The sequence below is a fragment of the Diabrotica undecimpunctata genome, chromosome 2 (assembly GCF_040954645.1).
Source record: "Diabrotica undecimpunctata isolate CICGRU chromosome 2, icDiaUnde3, whole genome shotgun sequence".
In the NCBI taxonomy this organism is placed as follows: Eukaryota; Metazoa; Arthropoda; class Insecta; order Coleoptera; family Chrysomelidae; genus Diabrotica; species Diabrotica undecimpunctata.
The window spans coordinates 91,966,527-91,989,233 of record NC_092804.1 but is presented as its reverse complement, the minus strand read 5'-3'; the positions used below and the strand labels follow the sequence as shown (position 1 = coordinate 91,989,233).

The 22,707-nt window shown below is 31.6% G+C and overlaps 1 protein-coding gene across 1 annotated transcript; it reads right to left on the bottom strand.

Annotated features, from left to right (window-relative positions):
• Positions 1-206: 206 nt before the first annotated feature.
• On the bottom strand, positions 207-2,885 carry LOC140433791 (uncharacterized). Its single transcript, XM_072521767.1, has one exon. The coding sequence runs from the start codon at positions 2,883-2,885 to the stop codon at positions 207-209; it is 2,679 nt and encodes an 892-aa protein (XP_072377868.1).
• Between the last annotated feature and the right edge of the window lie 19,822 nt (positions 2,886-22,707).

Sequence of the window (22,707 nt, the reverse complement as noted above, 5' to 3'; positions counted from 1 at the left end):
TTCATACTGTCTCTTTTTCGTGGCCTACCACCACTACGCCTTTCATCCAACAAATTGTTCTAATAGGTAAAGGCAATCTCTGACATACTCCTACCTGAGGAATATTCTGATAAAGTAAAATATTGCTCACAAAATCTAAAGAGACATACTACAAAACCATTATACAAAAAATTAAAAATTGCTAAGTATACAGTTTTTGACAATCACTACTCCAAATAACGTTTAGGTACTTTAGAAGCCCGTCCCGTACGTGTGATTTTCACTTCAGAAACCTTTGCACTATTTGTCGGAATACTGCCTTTAAACACTCCCGCACTCGCACAGTATTCGTCTTCGGAACCGGAGTTTCTCGCAGCCAATTCAGGAACATGTGAGGTACCATTTAATTTACTGTCATCCTTCATTGACGTCTTCACATCATTCTGAAGCTCGAACTCAGGAACAGTACAACACTCTAGTTGGTAAAGACGCTGGACAGGTCTCAATAAATATCCCTTAGCTGTCTTAACTTTGCACAGTCGAACACTTCCATCTTTACCAGGATAACTCACTCGCAAAAAGATGGCACAAGCATAGGCCAGTTTGCTTGCATCACAAAAAATATGGATACTTAAATTTTGTAATGTCTCACCATTCATGTGTACCCATCGAGGCAATTCAATCTTCTCAAGATAAGGTAAATCTTTCAACCAAATTTTAAACTCTTCAGAGATGACTTCATCCAGTGGTTCGTCCCATGCCAAGCTCTTCTCCCACAACTTTTGCAACATGAGTTTGGGCACTAATAGAGCTGGACATAAATATCCAATAGGATCAAACACTTTCTGGGCTATAGAAAGGATTCTACGTTTAGTCACTACCATATTTTCCAAGTCAGTGTCCTCTCTTAAGAATTTCAAATTAACTGTCAAAACATCTCGTACAGGATGCCAGTTCATACCAAGAACAGGACATATCTCTTCAGTTCCACTAACTTCAGCATTCCTTGTACGCTCCCACCCTCTTAGTTCAAACTGTCCCTCTGCCGTAATTGCTACAGACTCTGTAATAAACCTTGACACCATTTCTTCATCAGGTAAGCTTGTAACACAGTTGTCCACATAAAAGCTTTGACTTAACCTCTTCACAATATCTAAAGTATACAATGATTCTGATGTAGAGCCCTTTTCAAGGTATCTTGCTAAGTGGTACTCTAGTGTCATCCCTAATAAAAATGGACTACTGTTAACACCGAATACTACACGTTTATGACGAAAAACTACTGTCTGACCTTCTGTGTCAATCCATAAAAATTTGAGGAAATCACAGTCCCTTTCATGCACACCTATTTGTTGAAATGCTCTTTTAACATCAGAAATCACTCCTATTTTGTTTTCTCTAAACCTTACAAACATTGAAGGAATTAACTGAATTAGATTTGGACCTTTCTCTAAACAGTGGTTAAATGAAGGTTTATTCTTTGAATGTGCAGATGCATCAAACACTGGACGTACCTTGGTAGTACTTTCTTCCTTTACTACTGGGTGGTGAGGTAAAAAATGTCCTAGACTGTTATCAACATCATTTAACTTTCCAACTAGCTCAATTATACCCCCAGCTTGCCAGTCAGCAAAAACATCATCATACCTTTCAAAAAGACCATCACGTTTCAGCTTTTGAAGAGTGGAATTTAGTCTTTTTTCCGACAACTCACAATTACTGGGGAGAGGAGGATGACCATCCAACCAAGGAAGACAAATCTCGTAGCGGCCCATCTTATCTACACTTACAGTCTGCATAAAAAAATCTCTAGCAGCTAAAGCAGCCTCCTCTTTGGTATATCTATCTGTAGGCTCTTTAATACCAATTGCTTCCAACTCCCAAAGCTCACTTAAGGAAGCATCCTTTATGAGAAGATTCAATGTGGACATAACAACATCAGAATGTTTACTACTGGTAGGTATTTTTCCCATAAGTGTCCATCCAATGAGAGTTTCTATAGCTACTAGCCCACAATCTAGCTTATGACGACCCCCTGTATACAAATAACCAGCGACATCTGCTCCCAGCAACAGTTCAATTGGTCCAGGTTGGAGATCATCAGATAAATCAATATTAAGGTTCTTGGCTTGTTCTCTCCATGGACCATGAAATACTGGAGCCACATCACTACAAATTGTTAGTTGATCTAAGGCCTCAAAAGAATATGTAGAGTTCTTACCCTGTATTGTGACTTCATAACAGTTATGAGAGTTTGCAACTTCTGACCCTCCAAACAGACAATGAACAATTTTTACCTGCCGTTTAACTGGATAACCTAATTTTAAAGCTGTGTCCTTTAATATATATGATCTTTGTGACCCACTATCAATTAAGGCACGAACAACTCTACTATTACCAAAGATACCAGTTAAAGTGACTCTCAACGTTTGCAAAAATACATGAGCTTTAGTTTGGTTAGTCAAAGCCTGGTCGTTTATGACATCCTTAGAAGACATGTTCTCATTTTGACTATTACTATGCTTATCTTGACTTATTGTTAAATTGGGGCACATCAAGACTACATGAGCTTGGCTACAGATAACACATCTTAGCCTTGTTTTACATCTTTTTGTCTGATGTCCCACTTTTAGACATCTAAAACAAGCCTTCTTCCCAATGAGAACATCCCTTTTTTGAACAAATGTCATTTTTTGTGCCTTAAAGCAATCTTCACTACCATGTGTACCTGAACAAAAGACACAAGCTGAAATTTCACAATTAATTAAATTAGCAGCAGTTAGAAAACCTGATGATCTCTTGACACTAGCTTTAGAGGATGAAGCCACTTCTTCAGACAATCCAAAACCTTCAGCAGCTAAAGCAATTCTTTGTTCATTCTCTACTTCATTTCTGAGAAAAGTCATCAACAGTTTCAACCTGTTTTCCAATGTCCCATCTCTACAATCAATATTTGTGGAGCGTTGCCATACCCTAAGCAATTCCTGAGGTAAACAAGACTCAGTTCAGTTTCAATGCTGTCATACAGTTTAGATATATCAATCTTTTGTTTAGATGCAGACTTACTCAAAATGAGTTTTAGTAACTCTCTTATGTATACTTCTATCTGTAAGTCTTCTCTGCCAAACCTGCTTTGCATACTTTCCATAATTTTACTATAATTGTCAGCCATAGCTGGATAGCTCTCTACTAGTTGACGTGCTCTACTACCTGGTACTGTGGCTTGAATTAAATATTCTATCTTATCATGGCAATCAATAGAATCATCCTCATGAATCTTTTTGAATTGTGCCCAGAATGCCAACCAACCTTTGATACTTCCATCATATTTTTTAAATTCAATAGTAGGTAATCTAAATTTTCTCATACCTGTTAACTCTGGCTCATCTGTATTCTGGGACACTGCACTATGCCTGCTGGATGCTTCAGTCTTCGTTTCTTCCATCAGCTTGTTATATCTGGTTCTACACTTGGAAAACTTTCTCAAATACACATCACAACTCTCTATCTCTGCTTCTAGCTTCGTTTCAGTAGAATTTTCAAATGATAATTCAGTAATTTGGGAGTCAATTGACTGTAACTCGTCAAACTTACATTTTAACAGTTCCCATGACACTTCTATTGACTCATAGTCCAATGATTCTGCTTTCATAAGACCTTCTAATTCGTTGGCCGTACGCGTAAAAATAGCCCTTAATACTCTTCTGGTTTTCTTTCTATTTTCCAATTCTGCTGCCATAGTGGGTTTGGTTCAAAACCACCGAAACGTTCTCAATACAAATCAGAAACCAAAAGAACGCGGTAAAAACTCACTGGCCCAAAACTACAAAATTCACACCGAAATCCAACTTAAAAAGTCCTGTCACGGTCGCCACAATGTCGCACCACCAAAAAACTACCCGTTTTAAGAGGTTTGCGTATGTTGGATTCGGTTTTATTTGCTTTTATTTTACACAGAATACAGTATTACATTTACTTAAATATTATTTATGCAATAATAACAAACTTGCAATATCAACACAATTACATGACATTAATGGCCTACTTCATACTGTCTCTTTTTCGTGGCCTACCACCACTACGCCTTTCATCCAACAAATTGTTCTAATAGGTAAAGGCAATCTCTGACAAATATATTTAAGTGAGCCATGTGCGTAGGCAACCAGATATACATACTCTGAAGTGACATTTAAGTAATAATTACGAATATAAAGTGGGGTTATAATGATATGTTGTTTAAATTGTGTAGTTATTAAATTAGAGTGTTTAAAATTACTAATTTAAGTGTATATTCTTATATGAAAAGCCTAAATGTCAACAAAATTATCAATAGAAAATTAAAGAATCTCCAGAATACAGAATTTGACCTTTGTTTACGGTAGAACCTTCTCGAATATGATTATGTCTATGGATCCAAGATATACTTTTTCCAGAACATTCATATAGGTAGGGAATAGAACAAATCGAACAGGATTTCTTGCGAGATGATTCTGGAACATTGAAAAGGTATAAATACTCGGTGATTTGGATTCAAGATGGCCAGTTTAGTATGAAAGTTAGTTAGAGTTAGCATGAAATAAGCCATTCAGTTAGTAAGAAGAAGTCAGATCAGTTACAGTTCAGTCAGAAGGTCCAACTGTTCAATATAGTGAGTTAAATGAAGATTAAGAAACAGTATAAAGAAAATATTATTGAGGATTAAAAATTATGTTATGTATAAATGGTGATTGGATAATGCAAGAAGTATTAATTAAAAATTAAAATTATATAATAAATTTGGTGATTGGATATTGGTATACTGAAAAGAAGAATAAATATAAATATATAATATATTTGGTGATTGAATATTGATATATTGAAAAGAAGAATAAATATAAATGCTGTTTGCTGGTTTGCTTGGTGGTTTATAAATGCTGGTGAAGAAAAATATTTTAAATTGCTGCAATTTTAAAGATAGTTTGTTTAAATTTTACATTGTCTATATAATTTAATTAGTTTCATAAGAATTTCAATTTAAAAATAGTTTATTTTAAATTTTGCATTGGTTATGTTAGATATATATGTGTGTTTTATAATAGATATAATAAAGATAATTTAAAAAAGTGCTTACAAACTAATTCTTTGAGAACCGCGATAAAAACCCTATATATTATATTATTAAAAATACTCATTGCTCATCATTCACAAATAATACATCATAACAATTTGGCGCCCAACGTGGGGCTCTCTATTTAAAAGAATTAGTTTGGGAAGATAAGTGCTCTCATATAATTAAATTAATTTTCATTAGAAAGAAAAAATTATAGATTTTATTTTTAATTATATTTGACAAATAAAGTCTCAAAATGTCTCAAGGAAAGAAAGGTACAAGAAGCAAAAAGAATGAAGAAGATGTGGAAGTAGAAACACAACCTATACAAGAGGAGAGTTTAGTTCAAGTTCCACAAGATACTGCAGAAATGAATCCAGAAAGAGAGGAAAATGTCAATATGGCAGCTTTGATGTCATTAATGATGCAGATGAACAAGACAATGGAAGAGAATACGAAAAAAATGGAAGAGAATACGAAAAAAATGGAAGAGAATTCAAAAGAAATCAAAGAAGACATAAAAAAATTGGAAGAGAATTCAAAAGAAGTCAAAGAAGACATGAAAAAAATGGAACAGAAATTGGAAGAGAATTATAGAAAATTAGAAAAGAAAATAGAAGATAATAATAATAAAATTGTAAAGCAAATAGAAAAACAAATGGATAAAAAACTTGAAGCTGCAGAGAAAAAAGTAGCAAATGAAATAAAAATTATACGGAATGACTACAAGAAAAGGATAGAAAATGAGAGGACAGAAGTAAAGGGGATTATTCAAGATAATAAGATAGATATAGAACAGAAAATAGAGTTACAGAAATGTAACTTAGAAGTAAAAATTAACGAAGACAGGAGAAACACAGAAGAAAAATTAGACGATATACAACAAAATATCCAAATAAATAGTAATCAAATGAGAAATGTCGAACAGAGAATAGATGATATTTCACAAATGAGAGACATAGGGAGACCTTACTTAAATTTAACAAATGAGACTGGGATTAAATTCTCTGGTAATATAAAAAATTTGCATCCTAGAGTATACATAAATAGTTTAAAACATACATTAAGATTAGTGAATAATATTAATGATATTAAAGATTATATTAGAATGACATTAAATGACAATGCAGCAACTTGGTTTGCTAGTATTGAAAATGATTTAGATAATTTTCAAACATTTGAAAATAAATTTTTAAATTATTATTGGGGTGAATTAGAGCAAGCCAAATTTAGAGAAGTTCTATATTTTGGAAAGTATAATTACAATTTAAGATCAAATATGGTAGATTATGCATTGAAACTGATAACAGTTGCAAAATATTTAGAACCACCACTTAGAGAGGATGAAACAGTCTTAAATGTATCTAGACATTTTGATGCTGATGTTGTGCAAACAGTAACTGTACAAAATATTCAAACAATCGAGAGTTTTATTAATTTTATTCAAAGAATACAAAGAGGTAATATGACAAGTAATAATAACAACAGAAAAAACAATAATAACTTTCAATATAATAAAAATGATAATCAACAATATAGACAATCATACAATAATTCTAGATATGGTGATAATTTACAAAATTTCAATAATAATAACAATAATCAAAACAGACAGAATTTTAATAACAATACGAGTTATAATAGACAACATTTTAATAACAGTACTAATAATAATAGACAAGATTTTAACAATAGAAGAAATACAGAGCGACCTAACTACAACAGACAGGTAAATTGTGTACGAAGGAATAGAAGCTGCGAAGACAGGGAAAGAATTAGTACAAGACAAGAAAATATGAATAGAAATCATAGTTGGAAAAGACACAGGACATTAGATACAAGTGGTCAGATACAATCTAATAATCAAAATTTTGTTCAGTAAACTTTCTGAATTACAAGTTAGGCCATTGCTATTATGAAAAACCTTCTGAATTTATTTCTTTAGATAAAGGTAAAATTATTGAATCTATTAATTTAATTTATATAAATGCTTTGACCAAAAATAAAATGATTAAGATTATGATAGATACTGGTTCAGAAAGTACTTTAGTCTCGGAGAATTTTAGTTTTAATACATTAAAACTATCAGATATAATAAAGATTCCAAAAATTAAAATTGTTGGTGCAAATAATAAGAAATTGGGTGAAATTGATAAACTAGCCAATTTTAAAATTAATATTCTTAATAAAGAAATTAATATGCAAGGATTTATTGTCAATGATTTATGTGTTGATATATTAATGGGAAATGATGAATTGGAAAAGAAGAAAGTAAAGATAGATTTTGAAAAAAAAAAAATGGTAACTTTGGAAGGGCAAATAATTAAATTTATGCAGAAAGATGAGGTGGAAGAAGGAATAAGAGTTGATAGGATATTATTAAAAGGAAATAATGATATTTATGAAGAAGAAATATATTTTGATGATAGGGAAATGTCCCAAAAGAATGTAAAGAATAATTGTAGTGAATATTTAAGGAATGGAAATTTTAAGCAGATGGATGCCTACGAGGTGGAGTGCGTAAAATTGGAAGCAAGTAATAATGAGTACATAATAAAGAATAATTTTATTTGTAAAGAAGAAGATATGATAAAAGTTTTAAATTGCCCTGAAGAATATAAATCAATAGTCGTTTCCATATTGCAGCAACACAAGGGACTTGTCAATAAAAAAAATAGAATTGCACAAAATTATATCCATAGTATATAAGTTAAAGCAGAAAAAGATTTTAAAACAAAATCATACCCAATACCATATAAATACAGAGAAGTAAACAGAACGATTAATAATATGTTAGAAGATGGAATCATTGAGAAGGCAGATACACGTTTCATAAACCCTATAGTAGTAGTACGTAAAACATCAGGTGAAATCAGGTTATGTTTGGATGCAAGGAATATTAACAAGATTACTGAAAAGCAATTTGAAGCACCAATGAGTATAGATGGAATACTAGGAAGAATTACAGGAATGTCATTTTTCACTAAAATCGATTTACAACATAGTTTCTGGTTGATACCTCTAGAAAGAAAAAGTAGACAGTATACGGGATTTCAGATAGATGGAGTAGTATATCAATTCAAAGTAGTACCATTTGGACTTCAATCATCTTGCAGTGCTCTATGTAGATGTCTTCATGATATTCTGGATCAATATGAACATTTTGTAATTCACTACATTGATGATATATTAATTTTTTCTAAAACGGCTGAAGATCATGAGAAACATCTAAAAATTATAATCAACAGATTAGACAAAGTTGAACTAAAAATAAATCAAGAAAAATGTACATTTTTTCAAAAAGAAGTAATATATCTAGGTTATAAACTTAATACTAAGGGAATCGAAATGGATCCAGAACGGACACAGGTCATTCAGGAATATAAAACACCACACAATTTAAGAACTTTAAGAGGATTTATTGGAATAATTAATTATTATAAAAGCATGATACCAGATCTAAGTAGAAAAGAAATTCCATTACTTGAACTGCTGAGGAAAGGTGTAAAATGGAGATGGGATCAGAGAAGAGAACTAGCATTCCAAGAAATCAAAAATATTTTCCTGTCAAATTTAAAAATATACCATCCTGACTACAGAAAACCATTCATATTAAGAACAGAACATAGAGAGATTATCAGGGGTATTATTACAAATTCATGATGGGGTCGAATACCCAATACAATTCATTTTAAGAATTACAAAGCCACATGAAAAGGGTTACTCAGTTTCAGAATTAGAACTAGCAAGTATCATACACTGTGTCACAAAATTAAGATTTTATTTGTTGGGTAATGAATTTACTATAGAAACAGATCACCAAGCTTTAACATCTATATTAAATAATAAATATGGAAACAGTAGAATACACCGATGGAGTCTAATACTGAGTGAATATAGCTTTGAAATCAAATACATTTCTGGAAAATCCAACATAGTGGCATATGCTTTATCAAGGTTAGAAAATACATCACAAAAAGGGCAGCGAACAATAAAAATTGGATTAAATCAGTTAGTAGAAAGCACTGGATTATATTCTAAAGAAGAAATTATAAGAGATCAGATCAATTTGAGTGAAAAACAAAAAGTCCTTAAGAAAGATGGAGTTTATTATAAAATAATAAATGGCATAGAAGTATATGTAATAAGTAGAACTTTGGCAAGGAAAATATTGAAAAATTTACATAACAATTACATGCATATTGGTCCAAGAAAGCTATGGATGCTATTTAGGGACAATTATTTTGCAAAGAATGACATAAGTATAGCAAAAGAAATTACTACCCAATGCCAAATATGTCAAATAAACAAAGAAAAGAATTTCAAAAACCAGAACACATATAGATCTAATGTTGTATATGAAAATCTAAATACAGTGTCCATGGATTTTATCTCAAATTTAGTTCCAAGTCCAACAGGAAAAAAGCATATACTAGTGATAGTTGATTTATATACAAAATTGATTAAACTATATCCCTGCTCAAGAACAAATGTTAAAACATTGAAATTATATATTAATCAATTTTTCGAAGAAATAGGACCATTTAGAAATTGCATAATAGATAATGCTACATATTTTAACAACCAAAAATTTCGGGCATTTTGTGAGAAAAAGGGAATCAACATTCATTTTACAAGTATCAGACATCCTCAGGCAAATCCTGCAGAAAGATATATTAAAGAAGTTATAAAATATTTAAGGATAGTATGCCAGAATCAACATGAAACGTGGCAGCAACATATACCACAAGTAAAATATTTTTTAAATAATACACATAATTTAAATACAGAGGAAGTACCAGAATATTTAATGTTTGGACATATAGGAAACAGAAAGTGGATTAGTGAATATAATCAGGATATGTTAGAACAAGTAATGCAGAAAGTGAATAACCGAATTAGGAGGAAAGCTGAAAAATATATCAGAAGACAAAATCGAAATATAAAAAAACCAATCACATTTCAAAAAGGAGACCAAGTGTTAATTCGTTCACTTAGAAAAAGTAATGTTAAAGAAAACCGTTGTAAGAAATTACAACCAATGTTTGAAGGTCCATACAGAATTGAAAATCAGAATGGACTAAATAGTTATGTAAATATAAGGTTGAATGCTCGAATAAATGAACTTTGATCAGATAAAAGGCATATATCGAGCACAGTTTTACACAAGATTTAATTAAACTGTGCTCGATATATGCCTTTTATCTGATCAAAATAGTTATGTGTTAATAGATGCAGACAATAGACCTAGAGGAATTTTTCATATCAATGACATTTTTAAATATTATGAAGAGATTGAATAATGTCGTCTATACCTTTTAACACTAATATAAAAACACTAACAGTTCACTGATATATCCATTTTATTCAATACACTTGATTTGTTAGATAGATGGTAGATTTCTTTGTTATGAATCAATTTGACATCATACTTGATGATTTTGTACATATGGAAATTATTTGTGCTCAAAAAATCATAATTTGGGGGTAGATATAAAATGGATTCTATAATTGTCTTTCTAAAAATAATACGATAAAGTGTAAAACTTACCAATTCATATGGATGAAAGCTTTGAATAGAAATAATTCCTAGATTTTGTCTATAAATAAACATACAAACTTCCATTTGACATAACAGTTTGACGTAGACATGGAAACATAGGCGTACTTAATAGAACAATTTTTAAATAAGAAATTAAATTAGTTAATTTATTATATTTACTAAGGTATGTGGATAAGAAAATTAATATTTAAAAAAATAATAAGTAAATTATTTATTTTAAATTTAATTTTGGGGTATTGAGATGATTGGTGTTTAAAGAAAATAATTTATAAATTATATACTAGATAATATTAGATATAAAAAGTATTTGGTTATTTTAATAAGTTATATACTAGAGAATTTAATAAAAATTATTTATGTGAGGGCATTTTTAAGAAATTAGCATGTAATAGGTGTGGGAAGTTTTTTTATATAATTATAATATTGTAAATATATTTAAGTGAGCCATGTGCATAGGCAACCAGATATACATACTCTGAAGTGACATTTAAGTAATAATTACGAATATAAAGTGGGGTTATAATGATATGTTGTTTAAATTGTGTAGTTATTAAATTAGAGTGTTTAAAATTACTGATTTAAGTGTATATTCTGATCTGAAAAGCCTAAATGTCAACAAAATTATCAATAGAAAATTAAAGAATTCTCCAGAATACAGAATTTGACCTTTGTTTACGGTAGAACCTTCTCGAATATGATTATGTCTATGGATCCAAGATATACTTTTTCCAGAACATTCATATAGGTAGGGAATAGAACAAATCGAACCGGATTTCTTGCGAGATGACTCTGGAACATTGAAAAGGTATAAATACTCGGTGATTTGGATTCAAGATGGCCAGTTTAGTATGAAAGTTAGTTAGAGTTAGCATAAAATAAGCCATTCAGTTAGTAAGAAGAAGTCAGATCAGTTACAGTTCAGTCAGAAGGTCCAATTGTTCAATATAGTGAGTTAAATGAAGATTAAGAAACAGTATAAAGAAAATATTATTAAAGATTAAAAATTATGTTATGTATAAATGGTGATTGGATAATGCAAGAAGTATTAATTGAAAATTAAAATTATATAATATATTTGGTGATTGGATATTGGTATACTGAAAAGAAGAATAAATATAAATATATAATATATTTGGTGATTGAATATTGATATATTGAAAAGAAGAATAAATATAAATGCTGTTTGCTGGTTTGCTTGGTGGTTTATAAATGCTGGTGAAGAAAAATATTTTAAATTGGTGGAAGCTGGTAATTGAAAAAAGTAATTTCACAAAAAACCAAAGCTGAGACCGAAGACATTGAGTGGTGATTAAAATCTATATAGTGGAAAACAGTTCATTTAGGCATTCAGTGAAAGAAAGGTACAAAATTTTGTTAATATAATTTAGTTAGTGTCATAATTATTTCAATTTTAAAGATAGTTTGTTTAAATTTTACATTGTCAATTAGTTTCATAAGAATTTTATATAGATATAATAAAGATAATTTAAAAAAGTGCTTACAAACTAATTCTTTGAGAACCGCGATAAAAACCCTATATATTATATTATTAAAAATACTCATTGCTCATCATTCACAAATAATACATCATAACAATTTGGCGCCCAACGTGGGGCTCTCTATTTAAAAGAATTAGTTTGGGAAGATAAGTGCTCTCATATAATTAAATTAATTTTCATTAGAAAGAAAAAATTATAGATTTTATTTTTAATTATATTTGACAAATAAAGTCTCAAAATGTCTCAAGGAAAGAAAGGTACAAGAAGCAAAAAGAATGAAGAAGATGTGGAAGTAGAAACACAACCTATACAAGAGGAGAGTTTAGTTCAAGTTCCACAAGATACTGCAGAAATGAATCCAGAAAGAGAGGAAAATGTCAATATGGCATTTTCAATATGGCATTTACAAACTAATTCTTTGAGAACCGCGATAAAAACCCTATATATTATATTATTAAAAATACTCATTGCTCATCATTCACAAATAATACATCATAACAATATATATATATATATATATATATATATATATATATATATATATATATATATATATATAAACTGCTCAACAATTGAAGTGGATATTATGAAAATGTGTAGTCTATTTTTTGTTCATAAGGTCAAATAGAAAAATGGAGTGATATAAATAAAGATTTATTTTTACTTCGTATTTTCATACAGATGAACCGAAAGAAAGAAATTCTTTAAGAAAAAAAAATAGAAAATAAACAAAAATTGTAAAATTAACAACCTAAAATTTCTATTCCTGCTCAATTTCTAATAACCCAAAAAGAAAAATTATAGTGTGTGGGTTCACCTCTGTGTCGCCAACTCTATTTGAAAGACCTCTTAATAAATTATTGATGAACTGCTGCAGTATATGTTCCCAAATCGGGCGTAATGTATTGGCCAACTGATCTATGGTTTGGTGCGGTTGAAGGAGCCTGTTTTGTTGCCTTGACATTTCGGCCCAAACATGTTCAATGCAATTCATATCTGGTGAACACGGTGGCCACTCCATTCTTGTAATTCCATGAGCTTCTATTCACTCGTTGACAATTCTCGCACGGTGAGGGCGAGCATTATCATTAATCAGAACAAATTGTTTGCTTATTGCACCAAAAAATGGAACAACTATTGGTACTATGACTCTGTTTCGATATCGTGTAGCAGTCATTGTCTCATTAATTAAGACGACTAAGTCCGTGCGACCGTCAAAACATATGCCTCCCCACAAGCAAACGGATCCACCTCCAAAAAGAGTGGTTGGGACTCTCAGATTTTCATTGTAACGCTGTCCTCGTTCCCTCCACACCAATATTCGGCCATCATTCGTATACAAACGAAATCTGGACTCGTCTGTAAAGAGACAATTCCTCCAATTTTCGAAATTCCACTGATAGTGTTCCATCGCCCAGCGATATCTCCATGCACGCTGCTCCCTAGTTAATCGTGGATGGGTAGCGCGCCGTCTAGACCTTAAATTGGATGCATGTCTTCTGACAGTTTGACTGGACATCGCTCGTCCAGTAGCATGCCTAAAGATACTGTTAATTCTGAAATCCGTGAATGTTGGGTTTCTTCTTATTGTCAGAACTACAAAACGGTCTTGCCGACGAGTTGTAGATCGTTCTCTTCCTCCTCCATGCCTGTATGTTGCAGATCCAGTTGCTACATACCGATTACATGCACGACTTATCACACTTTGCGACACATTTAGCCTCATAGCAACCTCTTGTTGAGTTATACCTTGTTGGATCCAACCAACTAATTGCTCGAGCTGCACTAGTTCTAAACGTCATTGCGGTATAATGTTTTTGTGATAAATAGATTTCTTGACTTATTGACAACTGGTAAAGCCAACACAAGCACTTTTATACGAATCATATATTCATGTTTGGAACAACATGTCTCTCTTTGTACGAGATAAGGGCCGATAAGAATAGGGAGAAAAAAACCACATGCAAAAAATATTGGCAATGAAGACAACATATAGAGTATAGTACAAGCAATTATTTTAAAATTATCCACTTCAATTGTTGAGTTGTGTGTGTGTATATATATATATATATATATATATATATATATATATATATATATATATATATATATATATATATATATATATATATATATATCTACGGCATAAAGTGAACTCCGCCCATGTTAAAATTCAGGTTCAAAAGAGCTCCGTGGACAAGTGGACACCGATATACGGAGCTCACTTGACTATTCCATAATATTGACTCTGTCGATTCGTTAACATGTATAGTTTCATAATTTTTAAAATTTTTGTGGAGCTCATAAGTAGCCCTGTATCATGAATGTATATCGCTGTTCACGTATATATATTATAGGGGTCGTTCAGATCTTTTTCACTGTATATTGGAACCATAAGTATATCGGTCTAAGTAAGCTCCGATAGTTTGGCAACTAGGCGATTAAGATGTATATTTCCAGCGTATGTTCTAAACGGTTCATTCGGACTCCTTATTTTTGTTATCATTCATACGCATTGCAGTATGTAATAGATATGTATACTATCAAATACCTGTTTTTGGTAGGTACTTGCTTTTATAAAAATAGGATTCAAAAGGATTTCATTACCAAATTGGATGTATTTTTTCATATGCGGAAATTTCCTAATTTCCTAATGTATTTTGTTAACGTCAGTATGTCTTTATACGTTTCGTTTAAGAATCTGATTAATAAGAACTTTTATTTCATCCATTCTTTTACGATATCTTGTATACAGCTTCTTTATTATTTTAATTCTGGTTTTGTCTGTATACTATATATAATTCTAGATAGTTTATCTCAGAATAAATATTTAAGTGCTAAGATAGATATTTTTGTGTAAAAATTGGTAGTAATGCGCAAAAAAGGGAGGAATGCGTAATTTATCTAACAAGAATATACCACTTCACCAATATTACACACTTGTGAATGTTTTATCTTCTATTTAGGGGTAATATGTAATCAATATAAGTGGAGTTAGTGTCAAATTTGCAATGATTTTTAAAAGCAATAGCTTACTGATTGTATTTTATATGTTCAGTTCAAATAATTAAACCTTGTCACTTCAGAAAAGAGCGATTGGAAGGGCAAAGTCATCTAAGAAGGTGGGATGAATCTTGTACCACCCCACATTCACACAGGTTAACCGGTGTTTGCAGACAAGAGCCGTCCTGGAAGATTTTAGGAAGATAGCTACCATAAGGAAATTCCTCTCAAGGGTTCAGATGGCGAGGAGCTTATTGAGCTTATTCTTTTGCGGATGTTGCGAATCTAGACTTGGTTTCTTTCGTTCTCTAGCTACTTATCTTTGGATATTAGGTGGATTGATAGCTACGATATTCTAGAGCTTATGTATGGATGTGAGTCTTAATATCCGCTGAATTTGGCTGACTAATTTATAGCAAAATCTACGTATTAAGTAGGTGTTCTTGTCATCCATACTGGCAAGGTATATTCGGCAGCAAAAGCGTAGAGTGCAAGCGTCTACGTCTACGTCTACGTTTTAAGGGTTGAAGGATGTGCTTCCCATTTTTAGCTGAAAAGTTTGCGAAGAATATTATTTTACTGGTTGTAGTTTGCCATTTAGTTTTAAACAAATTTCTGTGAATGACAAGGTGTGATACAAATTATCTTCAAGGTATTTATAACAAGTCCAGAGTTTAAGAATTTCATGACACTATTGGATGTTCAGATTTGTGAAAGCGTCTCTGTTAGGGACATTGAAGGAGCACACCTGACTCTTTCCGGGGTTTGGCTTAAAATTGATTCATAGTCTATTTTTATTGTACTTTGATAAAATAAAGGCAGATATCGAGCACAGTTTTACTAACTAAATTTTGCCCAAGTACTTTAGCTCCCTAGAGAATCTTCAGGGGCATCTAAAATAAGCCAAGAAACGTTTTTTTAAATGAAGAAATTGATTAACCTTGATAAAAACTCGAAGTTAATGGATGATAAAAGTTTTTTGTGATTAACGTTTTAGACTTACTTTGTCAATTTTGGGCTATCCAACAATAAGTGCAGAATGTCATAAACACAAAATTAAACATAAAGTTGAACATAACACTACACTAGACAAGGACAAACAGTTTAAAATTATTTAAAAAAAGTCGGAGCTACTCTGGTCGGCAACAGGACTACATAGTAGTGTCAGTTGGACCTTTGGTCAATGCTCAGTTACATAGAATTTTAAAATGTGCAGATCACATTTATATGATTGTGACTGCCCATCCAAGGTGTCATATGGCACATGTCACCTTAACATTTCCGTTAATACCGGGAGCTATTCTCTCTCCTCTTGTCGACCAGAATGTATCTTCGACTTTTTTAAATAATTTTAAACTGTTTGTCATTGTCTAGTGTAGTGTTATGTTCAACTTTATGTTTAATTTTATGTTTATGATATTCTGCAAGTATTGTTGGATAGCCCAAAATTGACGTCCAAATTTCGTCTAGACGAAAGTCTAAAATGTTAATCACCAAAAACTTTTATTATCCAATAACTTCGAGTCTTTATCGAGGTTAATCAATTTCTTCCTTTATAAAAACGTTTCTTGTCTTATTTCAGATACCCCTGAAGATGCTCTAGGGAGCGAAAGTACTTGGGCAAGATTTAATTAATAAAACTGTGCTCGATATCTGCCTTTATTTTATCAAAGTTCATTTATTCGAGCATTCAACCTTGTATCTATTTTTTTATTGTGTTTAAGATATGATTTAGATTTTTTTCCACTTCAGAAACAAAAGTTTTTGGTTCTGCAACAGGAGATGTATCGTCTACGTAATAAAAGTCCTAATATTTACTGGTATGGATTGTGTAAATGTTCTATTATCGGTAAAATTATATTAAGAATTATGTGCAGAAGTATTTTATATAGCTGACAAAATAAATATATTGACCGATAGCTTTTGTGTTCGTTGGACTTTGGATACCAGTAATTGTTTTGTTTTTGGTACAAATTTTATAATGAGCTTTTTGCTCAGACCCTCAGTCAGGAACCGTAATATTGTTCATTATATACGTAGATAGTGGATCCAAGCTCAACATAGTTGAAAGGTTCCCTCAGCTGACTGATTTTCTCCTCTCTCATTTAAGTTTTTCTTTACTTCTTTGCTGGCAGAGATAGCACTTTTATTGACATTAGGTTTGGCCCTCTATATGTTTCCTGCACTAGAAATACGTCACATTAGATAAGCTCACATGTCTGATAAAGTTAAGTAAAGTAAAAAAGTGTCTTTATCTCTAGATATGCCCTTAATATTTATAGACATAATTAGAATAGTTGGTCCTAAAAAGGACCGATTTGACAAAAATCATATTGAACGGGTGATTAGCCGATTAATTAATTATTCATTACCCAGGGTACGTCCGATTGCGGTGGTCTTATTAGTACTTGAATTTTCGTAAAGGCTTCTCTTTTGAATCCCATAAGAAATGGCTAATCTTTAACTTTTCATTAAAAATTTAAATTTTACATACTGTTACTTTTCGACGATATTTCGAATCAGATATGTATAGTAATCACCGTACCTAATATAGAGTCTCTTTGTGAAAAGTAAGTGAGTTTATGAGATCGGTGACAACTCATATATGGATAATAAGGACATAAACCACAGACCACGTAGGTGATCTGTGACATAAACGGGTAAAATAAGTGTACAAAATTTCAAATAAATATATCAGCGCTATTGTTCAGGAGATGGGTTTATCCCAGAGATCAAAGGTTACATGTATATTAAAGGTTCTGTTTACGTTATTTTCATTACTAAAAAAGTATATTTAAAATAAAAGCCTTAAGTTATTTTTAGATTCTATGAAAATTAGAATTTAGGGAAATCAGCAAATTAAAAAATACAGTCATAATTCTGAATGACCAACTTGAGACAAACAGTTGTCCCCTCTTCAACTTATTCAGTTACAGGCTATAACATGTAAACGCATACCTGTTTTATTGTCAGATAAAATAAATTTCCATCAAGTAACGGTCGAATCCATCACTTACTTAATGAGTAGTAAAAGACATGCTTATGCTTTAGAGTACGGGTACTTTATTACAAAGTACCCTTTGCTTTTGGAAATTAGTTTCTCACTTTCTCGGCGATGGATCTCCTTTTCCTCATCAATAATGTTCTCGCTTGATACTGTCTGAATATCTTATTCTACGATATTTAGATTTCACTATATGCTCTACATTTCTTGGGAATACTTCTGATGGCTTTTCTAGTAATCCTGATCTAATTAATACCTGAGTTTTACTTACATTGTTTTGTCAGCGTTCTCGTCATGTATCCAGTCATAGAATTGGTTTAATCACTATTTTATATATTCTGATTTTAGGGATTCGTATTAGACTTCTGGATTTAAAAGTGTTATGAGGGTTATATATAAATCAGTTAGTTACCTGAATATTCCATTTTATATCTTATGTGACAACGTACCCGATAATGATATCCAAAATGCTGCAATCTTTCAAAATTATATGGGTTTATTGTTACTTTATGCCCTACTCTACATCCCTTCTTTTGTATGTTAAAGAACATTTATTTGGTTTTCTGATTACTGACTATTAGACCGTTTTTTGCTGCTTGTAGCATTATTCTATAGCATTCTAATATTTAATCTATGGATTAAACCGGATAACAAATAGATATTCTTCACTTTCTCAGAGAAATAATATTCTAACATACAAAATCCTATTAAATTTCCAAAACCTTCCTTGAATATTATATTCACTCATATGAGGGGCAGAAGCAATATCAGTACTATAATAAGGCGTATAGTCCTGGACTGGCTAATCGTTGGATAATAGGAAGCATGAGTGTAGCAGTTTTAATGTTTTCCTGACTGCTACCTGGGATCGGGGAGCAGAGATATCAGTACCAAGTTAATGCATATAGGAATTGTTGCTTGAACTTTATTATTATTAAATAGCACTATATTTCCTAGTAAATCGTGATGACTTTATAGTAAGACAAATTTTCGAACGTTGGTTATGGAAACGTTAAGGACATACCACCGAGTTCCCTATGTTGATATCCCGCAAAATAGTTGTAATAATGATAACCGAACCAAAAAAACAGAGATTAAAATAGGCGCCAAGAAACTGTGTTATAAAACAGTCGAATAAATACAGATTCTAGATTTAAATATTCAAAAAATTAATGAACAGCTTACTTAAATAGAAATAACGGATATTTAAGATGCATTAATGGACCAAGGTACAAAGCACTCCTAACATATGCTAATGATATTGATCTCATAAGAAACTCTCTCCCGTCCGAAAACGACATCTTTAACAAAGTGAAGAGAGTACAAAAAAGTTTCACTTAAAATCAACAAAATGAAAACCAAATACAAGCGAATCAAGAGAAGAGAGCAATTCAATACATCTAGATAAAAATTATAAAGTCAACAACTACAATTTCGAAAGGATGGAATACTTTAAATATCGTAGATCAATAATCACGGTTAATAATAATGTCACTAAAGAAATACAGAGCATAATTCTTCTAAAAATTTTTAACCTCATTATTATATCACTACAAATCCGTATAGAATAAGAACATATACTGAATAAAGAAAGCTCTTATAACGATATTGTTCAGGAAAATAAGTCGCTTAAGGTAGATCGGACACATGCATAGACGCCAACATATCAAACTTGTAAAACTGGTATGGAAGAAACTTAGCACAGAAGAAAGCCACTTGGGTGTCTCAGTATATGATGGAGAGAAAACATCCAATCATATCTTAGAAAATTAACATTTCATTGAAGATTCGTGGAAAATCGATCAACTTGGAAAAAAGTTGTAGTTAGCGAAGACCCACCCAGTGTTGTAGCGCTACGTAATGATGACAATAAAGAAAAAAGAGAAACAGTGACAAAAACCAACAAAAATGGACTAATGGAGCACAGCTGCTTCAAAATCTTGATAAGAAATACAGTAGATGATTGATGGCTTCGAGAAACTTGAGACTTGAGAAAGGCACTCTGTCGAAACAGCTGTAGTGATAAGATACAATTAATTTGGTGTAAGTTTTGAAAACAAAGTTTTTAGTATTTTGTTGTTAAATAAAATGGAATTAACGTACGACATTATATACGCTATAATAACTAGACAACTTGTATGATACGGACATATAAGGAGAAAGTTTCATGAAACAATAAACTACACAATATTCGTTATAAGTGAAATCGATATGAATAAAGAAAATGAGGAAAACTATGGCAAAAGGTAAAAAAAAGTAGTGATTAAAAAATGAGAGAGAACAACATGTGCTTAATTAGGAACAAATTGAGATAAATAATCAGAAGACGACAAAGAACATTTTAAATTGATAAATCTATAAAATTTTTAACAATGCATATTTATAGGTCATTTTCAGAACCAACGTGCTAATTGTATGTAAAATGAAACTTTTTAAGGTTTTTAATGTTTGTATGAAAGATGAAACCGTATGACACATAACCGTGAAATTTATATACCAACCTATAAATCTCTTTTAAAAGAATACTGACACCTACACATTATCACAATACTACATATCATAATACTAAGAAGTTTGTTATTTTAATCTAAGAATAGGCTTTATAATTTACGAGAGATTTAATTTATTGTATTTAAAATTTTGCAGGATCCGATATCGTAATAAGAAACAAAATTTCACTACAAGGCATGGAAGCGTGTTAAATTTGACTTTAGATATTCTTTTACATTTTTTAGATATAACATATCTTCAACACTGAAGTTAGTCCAATCTCTGATATTTATCTGCCAGATTTTGTCTTTCTTCCCAAGACTTTTCTTCCCTCTACTCTTCCTTGTATGATGACGCGTAGAAGAGAGTATTTATCGTTTCGAACTATGTGGCCCAGATGTCCAGATAGACAATTCGTCTTAACGCTTCTTCGTTTGAGACTTTTGCAGTCCAATATAGCCACATTTCGAATGCCTTTAATTTTTTTAAAGATTTGTATACTCAATTTCTTATTTGTAAACATTGACTTTTATCTGTTTAGTTTAGTCCTATCTTTTTGCTTTATCTGTTAATGATTTCTATAAGAATTTGTAAATCGTCTAAATTTTCTGTCATAATTGGGGTTTAGTCTGCAAATTTTATGTTATTAATGATGCTTAGTCCATTCCTTACTTCTTTTCCATAGTGTCTCCTAAAATATTAGTTGGGAGTACACATTAAATAATTGTAGTGACAACACACATCTCTGGCTGACTCCTTTTTGAATTTCTGCTTGATTTGTCTCACTATCTTTCACCCGCATGACCGCTGTTTGATTTTAGTAGATTTTTTATTCAATTAATATCTTGGTATCTAGGTGTATGTGTTTTAATGCATGTTTGGGCTTACTATAGAGCGTTTCACGTTAAGAAAATAACATTGCGGAGATAGGGCCATGTATTTCTTATGGACGATAGAAGCGCGACGATGCCACGATGACCACAAGCACGAGTCAGGGCTGTATAATTTGTATTTTAGTTTCCACAGACATGAATTAAATTAATGTTTTTTAACGTAATTGGCCAAAAGTGCCCATTCGAAACAAGAGATGAAAAGTAGGGAAAATGATTTTAATGAAATAAATAGTATTTACAAAAGATAATTTTACTTTATCTTATTTTAATTATAGTAACGACAGTTTATTTGTTTTTCGGTAAGAATACCATATACCATGAATCTTAGAAATCAGTAGAAAATATTGCTTAGTTAAATCATGCACTTTGTCGGCTATTAAAGATTTTAAAGCAAATAAACGAACCGCTTGGAACGCATATATCTAATTACTAATTGCAACTTAAAATAATACGGTGTGCGTATGTCTAATTGTTATTCTGACTTTACAGTTAAATGTTAATTGAAAATGGAAATTCAAAAATTAAGCCAAGGGAATATCTTGGACATCCGTGCAAAACGAATTGTTTTAAATGTATTTAATTATCATCTAAACTTAAGAAGTGGTGAAAGTGTTAGAAGTTTAACCCATAAAGTAAGTGCTATGACAGGAGTAAGTTTTAGTACTATTTTTAAAATCCTCAAAGAAGCTGCGGAAGGAGGACTAATGCCCATAAAAAAAAACAAGAAAACGTACCAAAACTAGAGTGAACAACAGATAGTTCACTTACGATGCAGTAGTTCATACGCGACTACGTGCCATCGTGCATAGTTTTTTCTTTAAAAATTTACCGCCGACATTGAACAAAGTTTTTGCACTGGTTAAAAAAGACAAAGATTTAGCAAACATGTCACGCACAACAATGTAGAGAATACTCCATGAAATGAACTTTGTTTTTTGCAAACGAGGAGTAAAGTCAAGCATGATTGAACGGCCCGATATTCTAAAATGGAGGCATCAGTATTTGCGTGAAATAAAAAAATTTCGTTCTCAAGGATACACCGTCGTTTATTTGGACGAAACTTGGGTGAATGTTGGACATAGTGTTTCCAAAGAATGGAAGGACCTCTCAGTGACTTCAACAACGGATGCGTTTGTTAAGGGGTTGTCAACAGGCCTAAAACAACCGACACAACGAGGCCCCCGATT